Consider the following 14,792-nt stretch of genomic DNA (forward strand, 5'->3'; position numbering starts at 1 on the left):
GCAAAAACACAGCAGATGAATTGAATTGTTTCCATACGATTTTTGAGAAAGTAGTAGGCTAATGTATGAATTTCGACCGACATGCACACAAAACACAGGAGTCCATGGGTGACCCCCGAGGAATTTTCTTAAATGCTTATCAAATACCGCACGGACACAAGCGTCTTGACTTTTACAACACTGACTGTAGTCTATAAGTTTAACTTGGGCTAGGCGTGGTTCAAGCTTCTTTTTTTTAAAGTTCTGGAATGAGGGAGGTTTCTCCACTGCGAATGTTTTGGGCTGCTAATCACACCATCTAAATGCAGTTTCGGAGGGACAGAATAGAGAGGGAAAGTGAATGATGCCTATTGGGGCAGGTTTCTTGGCACACTGCCTGATCTTTTCCTCTTGCTTTAATGTTACTGTTTACTTTGAGAAGGTCACCAGGCCCCCGTGGTTGAAAAACATCCCAAAAGAATACTTTTGTAATAACCCCACAATTTAAATGGACATGGTGTCATTGGAATGTAATGCTTCTTTTTTATGCCAATCTCAGGCCATGTCCCTGGGTCAAAAAACATTCAGCGAAAGCTAAATTCTTTGTCCAGGCGTGCCCTTATAAAGGTTTAGCTGAGTTGTGCATGTTTGGAGCGGAGTGATCCATGATCAGCATCCAAGATGACCAAGTGATCCATTTTGAGATGGAGTGAACATTTCAACCACCAAACACCATCCACAATGTGGAGAATAGCTATAGAAATGTAGGCCTACAGTATTAGTTTTTTTGTGTTTTTCAGACAATGGGACCTGGTGAACTACTCAAAGTAAACGGTAACACTAAAACAAGGGACAAATTGAGAATTTTGGAGGAGAAGATCAGGCTGTCTGCCGAGAGACCTGCCCAAATAGGCGGCATTGGACCATTAAACCATACAATGATCCAAAACGTACAGCTAAACAAGGCAAGAAATGGTTAACCGAGAACAATACCAACATTTTAGAGTGGCCCAGCCATAGTCCAGACCTCAATCCGTCAAAAAAGTGAGCACAAGGCCAGAGGGATGGCAAATAATTGCTCTTGACTCAAAACCCCGATTGCTGTTAAAAAGGTGCAGTGTAGAATCATTGTCTTACAACCTTTTGACATGTGGTAGTGTCATTTTCAGTGAGAACAAACATATCGATACAGAGAAAATCAACATTGAATCAATATTTGCCTGGGGTATGAATAATTTTGTTCTTAACTGTATAAATGAAATCATTTTCCCATCAAAACCAGTTGCAAACTATTAAATGCTTTGTTCATCATTTGTTCAAGTATTTGTACACACAGTTATAAATGGTTTGTTCATAGTAAATAAGCCTATATCTAAAATATGTTTATAAATTATTGTTAATACTGCTACACTTTTAGTGGAGGATACTGATGATGAACAATGGAGAAATGTCTGATTGAATGAGTGTTTGGAGGAGACATTTAATGTTTGTGATGTGTACAAGGCCAGGTTGGCAACATGTTCTGTATATAGTTGCTTTCAGAATCTGACAAAGTACTACTTTGTTCCTAATTGTAACTTTGTCTATTTGATTAATTGTTGAGGGTTGAGACAATTTGTTGCTCAGCCTACCATTTCAGCGGTGTGACCTTAGCAGACTTAAACATATATTATTTTCTCTGGAGAAACTTGAACTCATTTTTAGCATTTTGTATTTACATAGTTTATTTCTGTTTGAGAAGAGCTTTCATTTGATACCATACATGATGGGTCTATACAGTAATGTCCATCTAGTTATTTTTTATGGTAAAAAAGGAGCGTGGCAGATTATGTCATTTAAAAAAATGCTCAAGGGTGCATCAGCCATCAGATTCTGAGTCTACACCCCCTAAACTATCAATGTATGCCAAAAATTTGCATTCGTACCTTATTTCACACCTATCCTGGGGTTCTACCTGACTAAGTGGGAAAAGTTCTTACAAAGTGTCTTATTAGGTTCGGGTAAATCCAAACCAATTACTGATCATTTTTGTTCATATCTAATCTGTTTAAATTACGAGCTACACATTTTGTTTACCACCAAGTTACCGTTAACTTCCTGTACCACCGGAAGTATTATAGGACCAAACATACAGTTTGTAGCTCCGACTCATGTGTGAATTGGCTAGGCTAGGGGAGAACTGGGACGAATTAAACACTTTTTAATTAAACATAATTTACAAAGACATCATAAAACACTGAAAGCTAATATTTTGTCACTAGCAACCTACAGTCCTTTGTCAAATACAGTTACATTTTCAACTCTGAACAAAACCGTTTAGGAGTTATTTAAGCAAAAGTCAAACGTGCATTTTGTTTAATTCGTCCCTCCTGGCCGGGGACGAAGGAAACATACTGCTTAGGTCCTAAGCTACAGTATGTGAGCTTCCCATAACTTCAATATTTGACAGCATATCATGAATGGTAGGTGTGATGTCCTTAGAGTGTTGAGGAATCCGCATTCACTTTACTACATTCCCTCCTCTCAAAAAAAAAAAATAGTAACAATCAATAAACACATAGTTAGGGAAAGTTAGGCATTTTTTTGCCAATCTGCAAAAAAGTTCTTACCAATAGATTTTTTTACTACGTGTTCCCTAGGTGTCTAGTAACATCTCCTATTTTATCCACGGCCAAATCCTCGGGGAAACGCCTGGAGAGCCAATCAATTTTGGGGTGCCCAGAGGGTCTGGACGAAAATAATGAAAATATTTTATTTTACTAATATTAGCTTTTAAGATGTCTAACTATGTTTTTAGGGTTGCTGAATCTATCCCAGCCATTGGTTGGCAACAAAAGTGAGTACATCCCTAAGTGAAAATGTCCAAATTGTGCCCAAAGTGTCAATATTTTGTGTGGCCACCATTATTTTCCAGCACTGCCTTAACCCTCTTGGGCACAATTTAGACATTTTCACTTAGAGGTGTACTCACTTTTGTTACAAGCGGTTTAGACATCAATTATCAGACATTATTATCATCATTAATGGCTGTGTGTTGAGTTATTTTGAGGGGACAACAAATGTACACTCTTATACAAGGTGTACACTTGTTAGATTGGGCTTTTACTAGACACCTATAGGAACATGTAGTAAAAAAGCTATTGGTAAAAAATGCCTAATTTTCCATAACTATTCCAACAGAACCATACACACATGCACCATTTGAATTACTCTTTCAAATTAACAGCAACACACTGATGTGCTTTAAATAAAACACTGCAGTATCATGACATTCTAAAGTGCATCGTCACTCGTCAAAAGTCTATTTAAATTTAGTAGGATGTCCAGTTCACATTGGGAGGGGTTTCGTTATCAAACGTGGAGCGCATGGCGCAACAAGGTGTTCCTAGGTTTTTTAATCAGTCATATGGGTGTGTTTGGGGCGTAACATCATTTTAAACCAACATCATGACATCTGTCATTCCCTTTAACGGCGCAAACCGCGTATATGTCAAATAAATGCATCGGTATTTTGGCATTCAACGGCGCATTTGAAGGAGGCTGCTTGCGAGACCGTATGGAATGTCATTCTTAAACCATGCTTTACTAAAACCTAGCATAGCCTTCACGCATTTGCACTCGTCTATTATTTGAACTCATTGGCAAAGTGAAACTAGCTTCACCAAGGAGTCAGTTAACGACAAGACAGTTATATGCAGTTACTTTCACTATTGACTGACAATGGGTTACCACCGAACACATAGGCTGGAAAAAGCAACACTTACCCTAATATTGCTCAAATGACTGAATAAAACAATATTTATCCTGCAGAGGAGTTGCTTATATCTCGTGACAGTGCGTCTTCAGCTGTGCTCCATACGTGTCTCTCGCCTCTCCCCTAATCACTTTTAACCGTCATTACCAATTTGCAAATGATGGTGAATAACTACTCATCATGAGATGTACAGTATTTCGTAATATCTTTATTCTAATTATGTTTCCCATTGTAATCGTGCAATTTGTAATGCTTTGCATGGATGTGCGCTGGTGTGCGTTCATGAATGATAGAAGGATGGTGCGTGCACCTGCCAATATGACTGTTGACATGCGCTCTTAAAATAGCATATGAACAACTCGCCATTGACTTCTGACCAGGTTCTGACATTTTTTTTCATTCTTACAGAATCACAGTTAGGCCTATCAATGTAATACTGGAAGTGAATGTACTGGAAGTGAATATACAAATAAAAAGTAAAAGTAAAAATAAAAACAAAAGTAAAAGTAAAAGAAAAAAAAATACTGGAGAAATTGCTATTGAAAAAAAAAGAGCATATTTTGTGTGTGTGTGTGTGTGTGTGTAAGTGTGTGTGTGTGTGTGAGGCGGAGTGCGGGCGTTCTGGGATCCTGCCTTCTGTTCAGATCTGGCCACAAGTCCTCGTCGACATCCACCCTTGAACTGACCCCACCTCAATGTATCTGCATGCAGGTACTGTATGTGGTTGGCATATACATTCTTCAATAGGTTTTAGAAATGGGGAGTAAAGGGGCAAATACAGAACTGTACAAAGATACTCAATGTAAATGTACTCTCTTGAACAGGTACACAATAATTTACCCTAATGTCTGTTTGTTTGTAGTGTTAAGCCTCAGACCAACAGTTTTCTCTGTTTTCCCAATGATAACAGGAGATTTCACTTCTGAACAGTCTAATGTAAGAAATTGTGTGTAATGTTGCAGAATTGCAAACAATGTGCAAAGCAGAAAATGTGTTAAGCTATGGTTACAGGGTGTTTAAGGTTTGCCACAAGAAGTATAGGCTTTGATTCTTATTAGTGTGTAAGCAATGGGCAAAAACTGTAACAGTGGGGTAACAAAAAATCAAAATATGTGACCTATCCTGCTGAAGTCCACCTGTTTACAGGAGTGATGTGAGCTCTTTGGTTAAAGAGGGACGGTAAGAGGAGTCACCTGAGATGGTTTTGTACGGCGCCCGGGAAGGGTCAGGGTAGAGATTTATTTAGGGCAATAGTTTTGTGTTCCCTCGCAGTACTTTTGCATTCCCTCACAATACTTTTGCATTCCCTCGCAAAGATTTTGCATTTCCTTGTGATACTTTTGTATTTCCTTGCAATGCTTTTGCGTTCTGATCACACACAGGAAAGGGAGAGGCTAATGGAGGAGCTTATATGACCCCATAATTGTATACTGTTTGTTGTCTTTCTTAATGGGGTTTTGTAATGTCGGGACAATTTATCTTAGGATAGCTTAATGTTTAAACCATATATTATATACGTTGGAGAGAGATGCCGTTGACACGGCGTGCACTGAGAACGCAATTTAACATGTTGGTTGACGACAGGTAATTTAGGCTTGTTATGTATTGTCCTTTTTATTTTTCTTCTGAGTTGATGTTTATGCTGAGTGAGGCAGGGCTTGATCTGACTTTATCCCGTGCCTTCCTGTTTTGTGTGAACATGTTGGTTGACGACAGGAGCTGCAAACCCCTTAAATAAAAAAGCAGTTAACGCATTGGTGTGAGCGTCTACGTCCTTTGTGGTGGAGCTGGAGAGATCCGCTACAAATTGGTGCCGTGACCTTTGGACACATCATCACCAGTGCCTGTGAAACAAACTCGGTGCAGCTGTCAACATCGGATCACCATCGTTACCAGCACCTGTGGAGTGAACGCTAGGGGGCGTGGTAGGCAGTGTGAAACTGCCGTAATTTGCATGTACGCAACTCAGACATATAGAAAGTGTTAGAATTAGTACACAACGCAGACCTAGGAAAATTATCACAGCTTTCATACACGTAGAGTTATATAAATAATTTTAGTTTAGATACAACACTATATAGGCCTAAGCTACACTGTCACATTCTGATGCTAAAGCTGTAAATGCAATCCCTGATAATGTGGTTAATATAGAGGGTGATGTGTCATGTTCACCTGGGTTTACCACTGGAGTAGGGCAGGATTCTCAGTTGAATAGCATGATCGGGCATGGTGTTTCCATTGTAGGTCCATCAGGATATAATACAAATGGACTAGGTCCGAGCAGTAACATCCCAATTAGTGAAAGTGAGCGCAGGGTAGGCCCAGCAGGAGATAATACAGACGGACTAGGTCCAAGCAGTAACATCCGGGTAAGTAACATCCCAGTAAGTGGAAGTGAACCCAGTGCTTTAGGATATGAACAGGTCAACCAGTGGCAAGTAATGACAGAGTTAGTGAGACAAATGGGTTGTCAGATAGGTGACCAGATTGCATCCAACCTGTCTTCGTCAAGACAAGATACGCCAAGAACAGATAACACACAGTGCTCAGCTCCTGACTTGTCAAAAATGAATGTAGTCTTCAGATCCGACATCAAAAAACCTCCAACCTTCAGAGGAGATAGCTCAGACCGATACACTGCTAGAGAATGGCAAGAGTCGATGCAAGTTTACCTAAATAAGAAGGGCTACAGTACAGCAGAGCAGGGCCAATAAATCCTTAACAAACGAATGGGTCGTGCCAGAGATGTAGTAAGAGCTTGCATCCGTAACAACCCCTTGATTAACATTCAAAGAGACCCACAAGTCATCTTCTCTATTCTCAGACAACATTTTGGGGAAGCAATATTATCCACTACACCAATGAGAGATTTTTATGAAACACTACCTAAACAATCAGAGAGTAGCTTGGATTATTGGATCAGACTCAACAAGGCCATTGATCTGGCAGATGAATCTTTGCAAAGACAAGGGAGGAGAGTAGAGGACGCTAGTCATGTGACATTGATGTTCATAAGGCATTGTCCCGAGCCTGGTCTGTACACAGCCTTCAGGAGTAAGCCATTAGAGGGGTGGAGTGCTACAGAAGTCCAGGCGTTGATAGAGAGCCACCACAAAGACAGACAGTCAGCCAGAATGGACAGATTACAGAGCAATGCCAAATCTGATGAATGGACCCCTGATATGTGTTGCATGACCCAACAGCAGGCCACAAACAGCAACCAGTTGAATGGATTTGACCCAGCGTTGCTTGGGAAGGCAGTATCCCTCCTAGAGCAGATGCTTAGTGCGCAGCATTTATCTCCTGTTAGAACTAGAACCTTTTCTCCCACACCTGTTGCCGGGTCCACAGGCCCATGTAGAATATGCCAAGCCCCTGATCATTCCACAAAGGCACACTGTTTTAAAGAGGGATTGTAGCCTGGCTAGCGCCACCACTTCTCAATGAGACGTGGTCTGGGAACCAAACGTTCATTTTCTCGTATTTGAAAAAAATGCCCAGATCCGTTTATTGGGTGCCACGGATGTCTATCAAATGCGTCTGTGCATAGCTCATCATCGTCTTGCTTTCCCACCTGTTCTGTGATTGGTTCCCTATCTCAGGCGAAAATTTGCTCCATGGTCTCCAGGCTGCCTTAGCAGCGTGAATCAAATCGCGCGCAAGGCAGCATGGGAACACCCAGGCTAGAGGGATTGTGTTTTAAGTGCCACAAGGTAGGACACAGAGGTTTTGAATGTCCTGAGAGAAAGCCAGCAAGACAGAATACAAGGCCCACCGCAACAAGTCTAGAACCCGCTTTAAACAAGACTAAACCGATTCACAGGCACACTGTTTTAAAGAGGGATTGTGTTTTAAGTGCCACAAGGTAGGACACAGAGGTTTTGAATGTCCTGAGAGAAAGCCAGCAAGACAGAGTAAAAGGTCCACCGCAACAAGTCTAGAACCCGCTTTAAACTAGACTAAACCGATTCACACAATTTAAGAGGCTTTGATGGAAATTCTGGCAGACATACCTGGAATACCTTTGCATGTAGATGGGACAAGTATCAAAACAGTGTCTAGAAATTTTATTTGAGACAAACACATTGTACATCTTATTTTTGTACCTATGTACAAAAAATAAATATGCGCTTTAAATATGAAGAACACAGATTATTTTGACTCCCTACTTTTCCTGGCTATCAACATAAAGCAAAACCATCCTGTATATAGTTCTCAAATGTTCCATTTCTTGTGAAATTGACCATTTATATCTATTATACCAAATGTTCAAAGACATACATTTTAGCTGTACATCATAAATGACGTTTTTAGACAAGATAATGAACAACTTCAGAGTTCATAGTCCATTGATCCACAGGGCGCATTAAGACAGAGAAGTTCAAATAAACCATTTGTAGTGTGTACTGATAAATCTATTGAAAGAAGGTTAACATAAATCTGGTAGAGCCTTCAACACTAAAAGATCCTTAAGCATGGAATTTTATCAATTTGTCACTCTCCCAGTAACTGCTTGCCCCTTTTGCATACATCGATAAACTACTAATAATTGTGAATTATACATAAAGCAAAAAAATAAAAAGAATAGTGACGTTTTGTACAATGTGTGCATGAGATATTTAATTACCTTACATTGAATGTAGAGAAATCATAAAGTACTGCAAAGGTTTAAGTCCACCTTGAATACAGTGATTGCATCAGACATTAGGCTGATTTTATAAGATTCCTTAATCCTTATGTCATCTTACTTGAACTTTTCAACTGACCATCCATTTTGCAACATTTTGCCAATTTTAAAACCCAACAAAAACGCATAATAGAGCGTCTTTTGTGGAGGTCCAAGATGCTTTCTGTTTGAATAAGTCCCTTGACAAGTTTCATGACTGCATTTTACTGCAGTCTTACCTCACTTCTGGACACTTGTGAGTTACACTAATATTTTTGGAAAAGGACATAATGAAATACAGAGTAATGAAATGTTTACGGTGTGATGGTCAATTGAAACATGCCTATAATGAAATAAGAGGGTGGTGCAATCTCATGCAATTCAATTACTGATGCAATAACTGCACTCAGGAGAAATGCAAATGTAATTAGGTCTACAACTGGACCATGGAATGTAATTCCATTTTCCATGCTTTGACAGCATTTTGGATAATGGTAATGATGATTTTGAGATTAAATGTTATTCTGAAAGACAGGTCATCATTTCTTCAAATAGATTTCCAGACCTGATTTGAAAAGTGTCAGTGTTCCCTCTAAGGCAAATGCAACAATTATACTGATTGAGTAGGGCAGAGGCTATAGGTAAACAATAGTTTGCGATAGGAAATTATAAGCATTATATATATTTAAAAAAATACAAATAAATAAAAAATAAAAATAAAGCAGCCGCGGAAAAAGACTTCTTGGCCAAAACTAATGCATTTATTGACTGTTGATAACATAGAAGTGACAGGGATGGAACAAGGGTTAGTATGTAGCAGGAAGCTGCTGGTGCTCTAGGCATAGAGGGAACACTGAGGGATTCACTGTTGTCACATAAGGACATCTACATCATCAGCATGGTCCTCATCCTCAGTCACCTTGAGGGACAGCACTTCCTCATTAAGAAAGAGGCCACTGAGACGTTCCTTACGTGCCTGACGCTGTTCTTTAAGCTGCCGTTTTCGCAGAGCCTTCTGCTGAAGCTTCCTTTGTTTTGAGCGTTTCTGGAGAAAATGACAAAAAGAGAAATATAAGGTCCCAAAATTGCTATGCATACAATACATTTATTTCCAAACTGTGTAAATCAGTGAAATAAAATGATCCCACAACTGAGGTTCAGCTGAGTTATGCATGTTTGGAGAAGAGTGATCCATGATCAGCATCCAAGATGACCAAGTGATCCATTTTGAGATGGAATGAATTTCAACCATCACCATCCACAATGTGGAGAATAGCTATAGAAATGTATACGTTTTTGGGTGTTTTTCAGACAATGGAAAAACTTCTGGTGAACTTCTCAAACTAAACGGTAACACCAAAACAAGGGGCTACAATCTTTTTTAGTGAAAAGATCTTTTTTGGTGAAGAGACCTGCATCAATGGGCATCATTGGACCATTAAACCACACAATGATCCAAAACATACAGCCAAACAAGGCAAGAAATGGTTAACTGTGAACAATATCAACTTTTTAGAGTGGCAGAGCCAGAGTCCAGACCTTAATCCATCAAAAAAGTGAGCACAAGGCCAGAGTGATGGCAAATAATCGTTCCTGACTGAAAACCCGGATTGCTGTTAAAAAGGTGTGGTCAAGAATCATTGTGGAGACATGGAGAGGCTTATTAAGTAGATAGTATAAGAACCATTTTGAGAGTTGTGAATGCAAATAACGATGTTTCCATTGATTATTTAAAAAGGGTATGAATCATTTTGGACTTGCCATTTTTCGTAAAAATGTTAAAAAAGATGAAAAACGCTTCTTTTTTTTAATTCCATGTTTCTCCCACATTGTCTTACAAACTTTTGGCATGTGACAGTGTCATTTTCAGTCAGAACAAACATATTGATAAAGAGAAAATCAGCATTAAATCAATATTTGCCAGGGGTATGAATAATTTTGTACAGTTAAGAACAAAATTATATATATATATATATATGAATTAAGGTATATGAAGGTAAATCTAATCAAACCTTAGAGTCACGGATGCGCTCAGCTGCAGTTGGCAGGTTTCCTTCGCTGTGTGCACGGCTTATGGAGTTGTTGGTGAAGTTAGAACCAGCGGAGGTAGCACTGCTGGCTGTGCTTACCATGCTGGCATTGCTACTACTGGTGTTACTCTGGCCACTGGTGGTGCTGCTCACACCACTGGTGCTTCCATTGTTGGTTAAACTGCGCTTCCAGCCCTCTCGTAGACTGCTGTTGCGCTGACGTGGTCCATGATCACAGATGTAGCTCCGCACCTATGCAAAATACAGGCAACTACAGCATTACATAAGCAAGTGAGATCATTACGAAGAATGCCTAAAGTAACACATAGGGTGGGTTGCATCAACAATTATTCATCGGTTTAGGCCTAATCAAGGATTTGTTAACACGCTGTGTTGCACCATTTAATTTTATGCCCAAGTGCTGAGAGGTCCTCTGTAATGTGTGTGCCCAGGAATTTGAAGCTGGACACCCTCTCAAACTTCTCCCTGTTGATGTAGTGGTGCATGATGATCCTGCCTCTTCTTGAAATCGACTATGATTTCTTTTGTTTTCCTGGAGTCAGATTATTTCCTGTGCACCACTCTGTCAGCTTCTGTACCTCCTCTCTGTAGGCAGACTCGTCACCTTTGGTGATCAACCCCACCACAGTCGTGTCATTGACGAATTTGACTGTTGCAGTGTTGTCATGCGGTGGAGCAGTCATGGGTGTACAGAGAGTAGAGGAACAGGCTCAGCACTTGTGGGGCTACTGTGCTGAGTGTCAGAGTGAAGTAGTAGTGAGTGCCCATTCTGACTGACTGTGGCTGCTTTATTAGGAAGTCCTTAATCCATCAGGGGTGTGATTGGCAAAGGTAAAAAAAGGAAAATATACGTAGCACGGAGTGACCCCCCACCCCCCCATGGTTCGAGTACTATTGTGTACTATAGTGTTGGCTACCGTATGCATTTACATCACCTACACTTCATACAATTCATGAGGCAAATCCTATGCAGGGGTGGCACTAGAAAAGGGCCTTAAAGGAAATATGGGCCAAATACTAGGGGGGGGGTCCGGGGGCATGTCCCCCCGGAAGAACATTTTGAAAAATAACCCCTTAAATTATTACATCTGATGACTTTTATGGGAAGTATTGATACATTGAGATACATATATTTCAAACATTATAGCATATTACAATACAGCCTACAGTATAAGGCCTAAAGAAAACTCATTGATGAGAGCAAAGTAGCCTAGGCCTACACAAGACTAAACCAAATATGCCTGAAATATATAGGCCATCATGATCATTTTGCCAACAGTGACGCAGAACCATGGATTTATTCCATTTCTAACATGTTTTGTTTATAACTTAAACCAACATTGAGTTAATGTTGACTCAATTATTTACTATAGGCCTACTTGATGAAAATATATAGCCTGCCCCCTAACAGTCCTCTGGGCCTACTACGTACAAAATAGTGAATCATGTTCACGTGATTATCAGTAATCATGATTATCAGTAATCATGGCCTACTGATATTGATGCTGATTGAAGAGGTTGCAACTTGAAGGTTGTTGATATTTCAGTTCCAAAGATAATCAAATTACATCGATTCCTCTTCTCCCAAAGTAACACTGTAGGCCCTACATCTCTCCTCCTAAAATAAATGGTAGGCTCTAACTGTTTTATGCTACTGCGCCAGGATTGTGTAGGCTACAACACTAGTTTTACAAGTGCACACACTAAATGGAGAGCTAGGGTTAAAATGCGGACTGCGGCTTTAAATAGGCGACTTTTTATCTATCAGCACAATGCTATTTCCACTAAATATTCAGCTCAATATTATGTGCAAGACTAATGTTTACTAAGCATGCCAAAGCTTTGATCTCTTAGCACTGTCACCATAACGTTAGGTTCTCATGGTGAGATGGCATCCCGAAATATGTTTTAGATGACAAACGCGAAATGACGAGGTGTTAACTAAACAATTTAGAAGGCCTAAGGTAGACAGGCTTTGTGGTTAAAACTATGAAAACCAGTAACGTTAGACCAGTGCGCCACAGCTAACTTCAAGTACAGCTTACACACGCAGAAAATAAAATTCAATATCAGCATCTCAAGATTCATTATCGGAAAATCCTGACAGCGAACCCGATGCAAAGCCAAAACGAGAAAAAACAACTTCATACATGAGGTCTTTTTAAATCAATTTGTTGACCTTTACCGTTTCATGGCTTCTGCTGAGAAACTAATTTGCCACACACACACTGAACTTGAATCAAGCATTCTTCAGAACGCAGCTGATCAACCCGTCTACTTTCACTTTCAATGAAATCCACTAGTAAACGGACTAGGCTACTTACGGCGTGATATTCGGAAACAAAACCTGTCGTCATTGTCAGCGGCTTGTTATAGCCTACATAACAAAAAAACCCTCAGCGGATCTATACGAATTGCGTGAGTCTCTTTTTCAGGTCGGAAAAAGAAAAACGGAAAAATAACACCCCTGATCCATAGGCAGGTGTTGTGTTGTATGCCCAGGTCCAATACCTTGAAAAACAGTCTGCTGGGTAAGATGGTATTAAATGCAGAGCTGCAGTACACAAACAGCTTACGTGCGTATATGTCCCCTGCTGTTCCAGGTGGTGTATTAGTGTGGAGGGCATAGGAGATGGCATCTTCCATTGACCTGTTTGCTCTGTAATGGTGGGAGTCCAGGGTGGGTGGCAGAGCAGCCATGATGTGTTGCAGGACCAGTCTCTCCAGACACTTCATGATTACAGGTGTCAATGCCACAGGCCTGTAATCATTGAAGGTTGTTCTAACAGTCTGCTTTGGGACTGGCACAATTGTGAACATCTTCAGGCAAGTGGGGATAGTGCATTGTGCCAGAGAAAGGTTGAAGATATTAGTAAATACATCCCCTAACTCCACAGCACAGTCTCTGAGGACCCATCCTGAGACACCATCTGGGCCAGCTGCTTTCACGTGTTGATTTTACAGTGTCTGTATCCCATCAGCAGACTGGGATGACAAGTGCCTGGCTGTTGGTGGCTGGAGCTGGGTTGATGATCGACTCTGGTTGAGCTGCTCTGCTACTGGGGCGCTGCTGCTGGTCAGGCTGTTGGTGTTATTCTGCCTGGTGATGTGACGTATCCCCTACCATGCCGACAGGGGTCCGAGTGATGAATGGTGGAATCTTTAAATTGACGACATTCTACAACTGTCAATTGTAAACATTTTCAGTAGCTGGGCCCAGGTTGTGGAACAACCTGCCTTTTCATATTAGATCCACACCAACTATTGGTGCTTTTAAAGCCAAGTTAAAAGAACATATGCCATTAATGGCTTTTAAATGAAGAGTGTGGAATGTAATTATATATGCTATATATATATATATACACACACACACACACACACACACACATATATACATATATATATATAGCCTATATATATGTACATATTATTTTAGTTTTATTTTCCTGTTGTGCTTTTTTTGTGTCTTTATTCATTTTGTCTTCTATTATCTATTTTTTTGAGCACTTTGGTCAACCACAGGTTGTTTTAAATTATGCTATATAAATAAACTTGACCATGACTTATTGGCTTTATTACATTAAAAACAGCTGGGCAATTCCACGGAAAATTGACTTTTTGTCACATCCATAACGCCAGTGAAATGCTTTGGCATTTGTATGATGTGAATGATAACATTAATTTTTTGTGCATTTTTTCTCATGTACATTCTTCAGCCAAATATAGCAAATGCTCAAATTTCATGTAATCATTCACATCATACCATACCATCACATTGGATGTTACAAAAAACATAATTTTCCATGGAATTGCCCAGCTACAATTCTGACTTAAGAGTTATTACGTTATTCTGCCTTCATTAGCTACAAATCATAAAATCACAACACTTACAGCAATTTCAGCGTCAAAATGACTAATCAATGCTTGTACCAGATATTAACCCTTAAAACTTACAGCACTTTTGCAGTGTTTTTGCATTACTATGATTTAATGACTTCTTACTGACTATCCTTACTTATATCCTTTTTTTTTTAAGCACAACCTAAGCCGGGGGTGGGCAAACTTTTTGGCTCAAGGGCCACATTGGGTTTTGAAAAATGGCCAGCGGGCCGCACAAGACAAAATGCTCTGCGGGCCAGATGAAAGTGCTTGGCGGGCCGGATCCAGCCCGCAGTTTGCCCACCCCTGACCTTAGCAACGTTAGCTAAGTAACATGTTTAGTATGGTTAACATCATTAGCATAGTTAACATAACTGCTAAAACACATTAACTAAGTTAGCTAAGTAACATGGTTAACATAGGTAACATCGTTAACATAGTTAACATAATTGCTAGAAAACAT

At 39.9% G+C, this 14,792-nt stretch overlaps 1 protein-coding gene across 1 annotated transcript in view; it reads right to left on the reverse strand.

Annotated features, from left to right (window-relative positions):
* Window positions 1–7,785: 7,785 nt before the first annotated feature.
* Window positions 7,786–14,792, reverse strand: part of fam199x (family with sequence similarity 199, X-linked) — a 42,171-nt gene continuing 35,164 nt past the window's right edge. The window contains exons 6-7 of the mRNA XM_042074571.1: window positions 10,412–10,681; window positions 7,786–9,444 (exon numbers count right to left, since the gene is read on the reverse strand). Of these exons, the coding sequence (XP_041930505.1) occupies window positions 9,271–9,444; window positions 10,412–10,681 (444 nt within the window). The 3' untranslated portion in view covers window positions 7,786–9,270. The remainder of the gene's footprint in view (window positions 9,445–10,411; window positions 10,682–14,792) is intronic.

Source organism: Alosa sapidissima, chromosome 20 (genome assembly GCF_018492685.1).
Source record: "Alosa sapidissima isolate fAloSap1 chromosome 20, fAloSap1.pri, whole genome shotgun sequence".
NCBI classification, from domain to species: Eukaryota; Metazoa; Chordata; class Actinopteri; order Clupeiformes; family Clupeidae; genus Alosa; species Alosa sapidissima.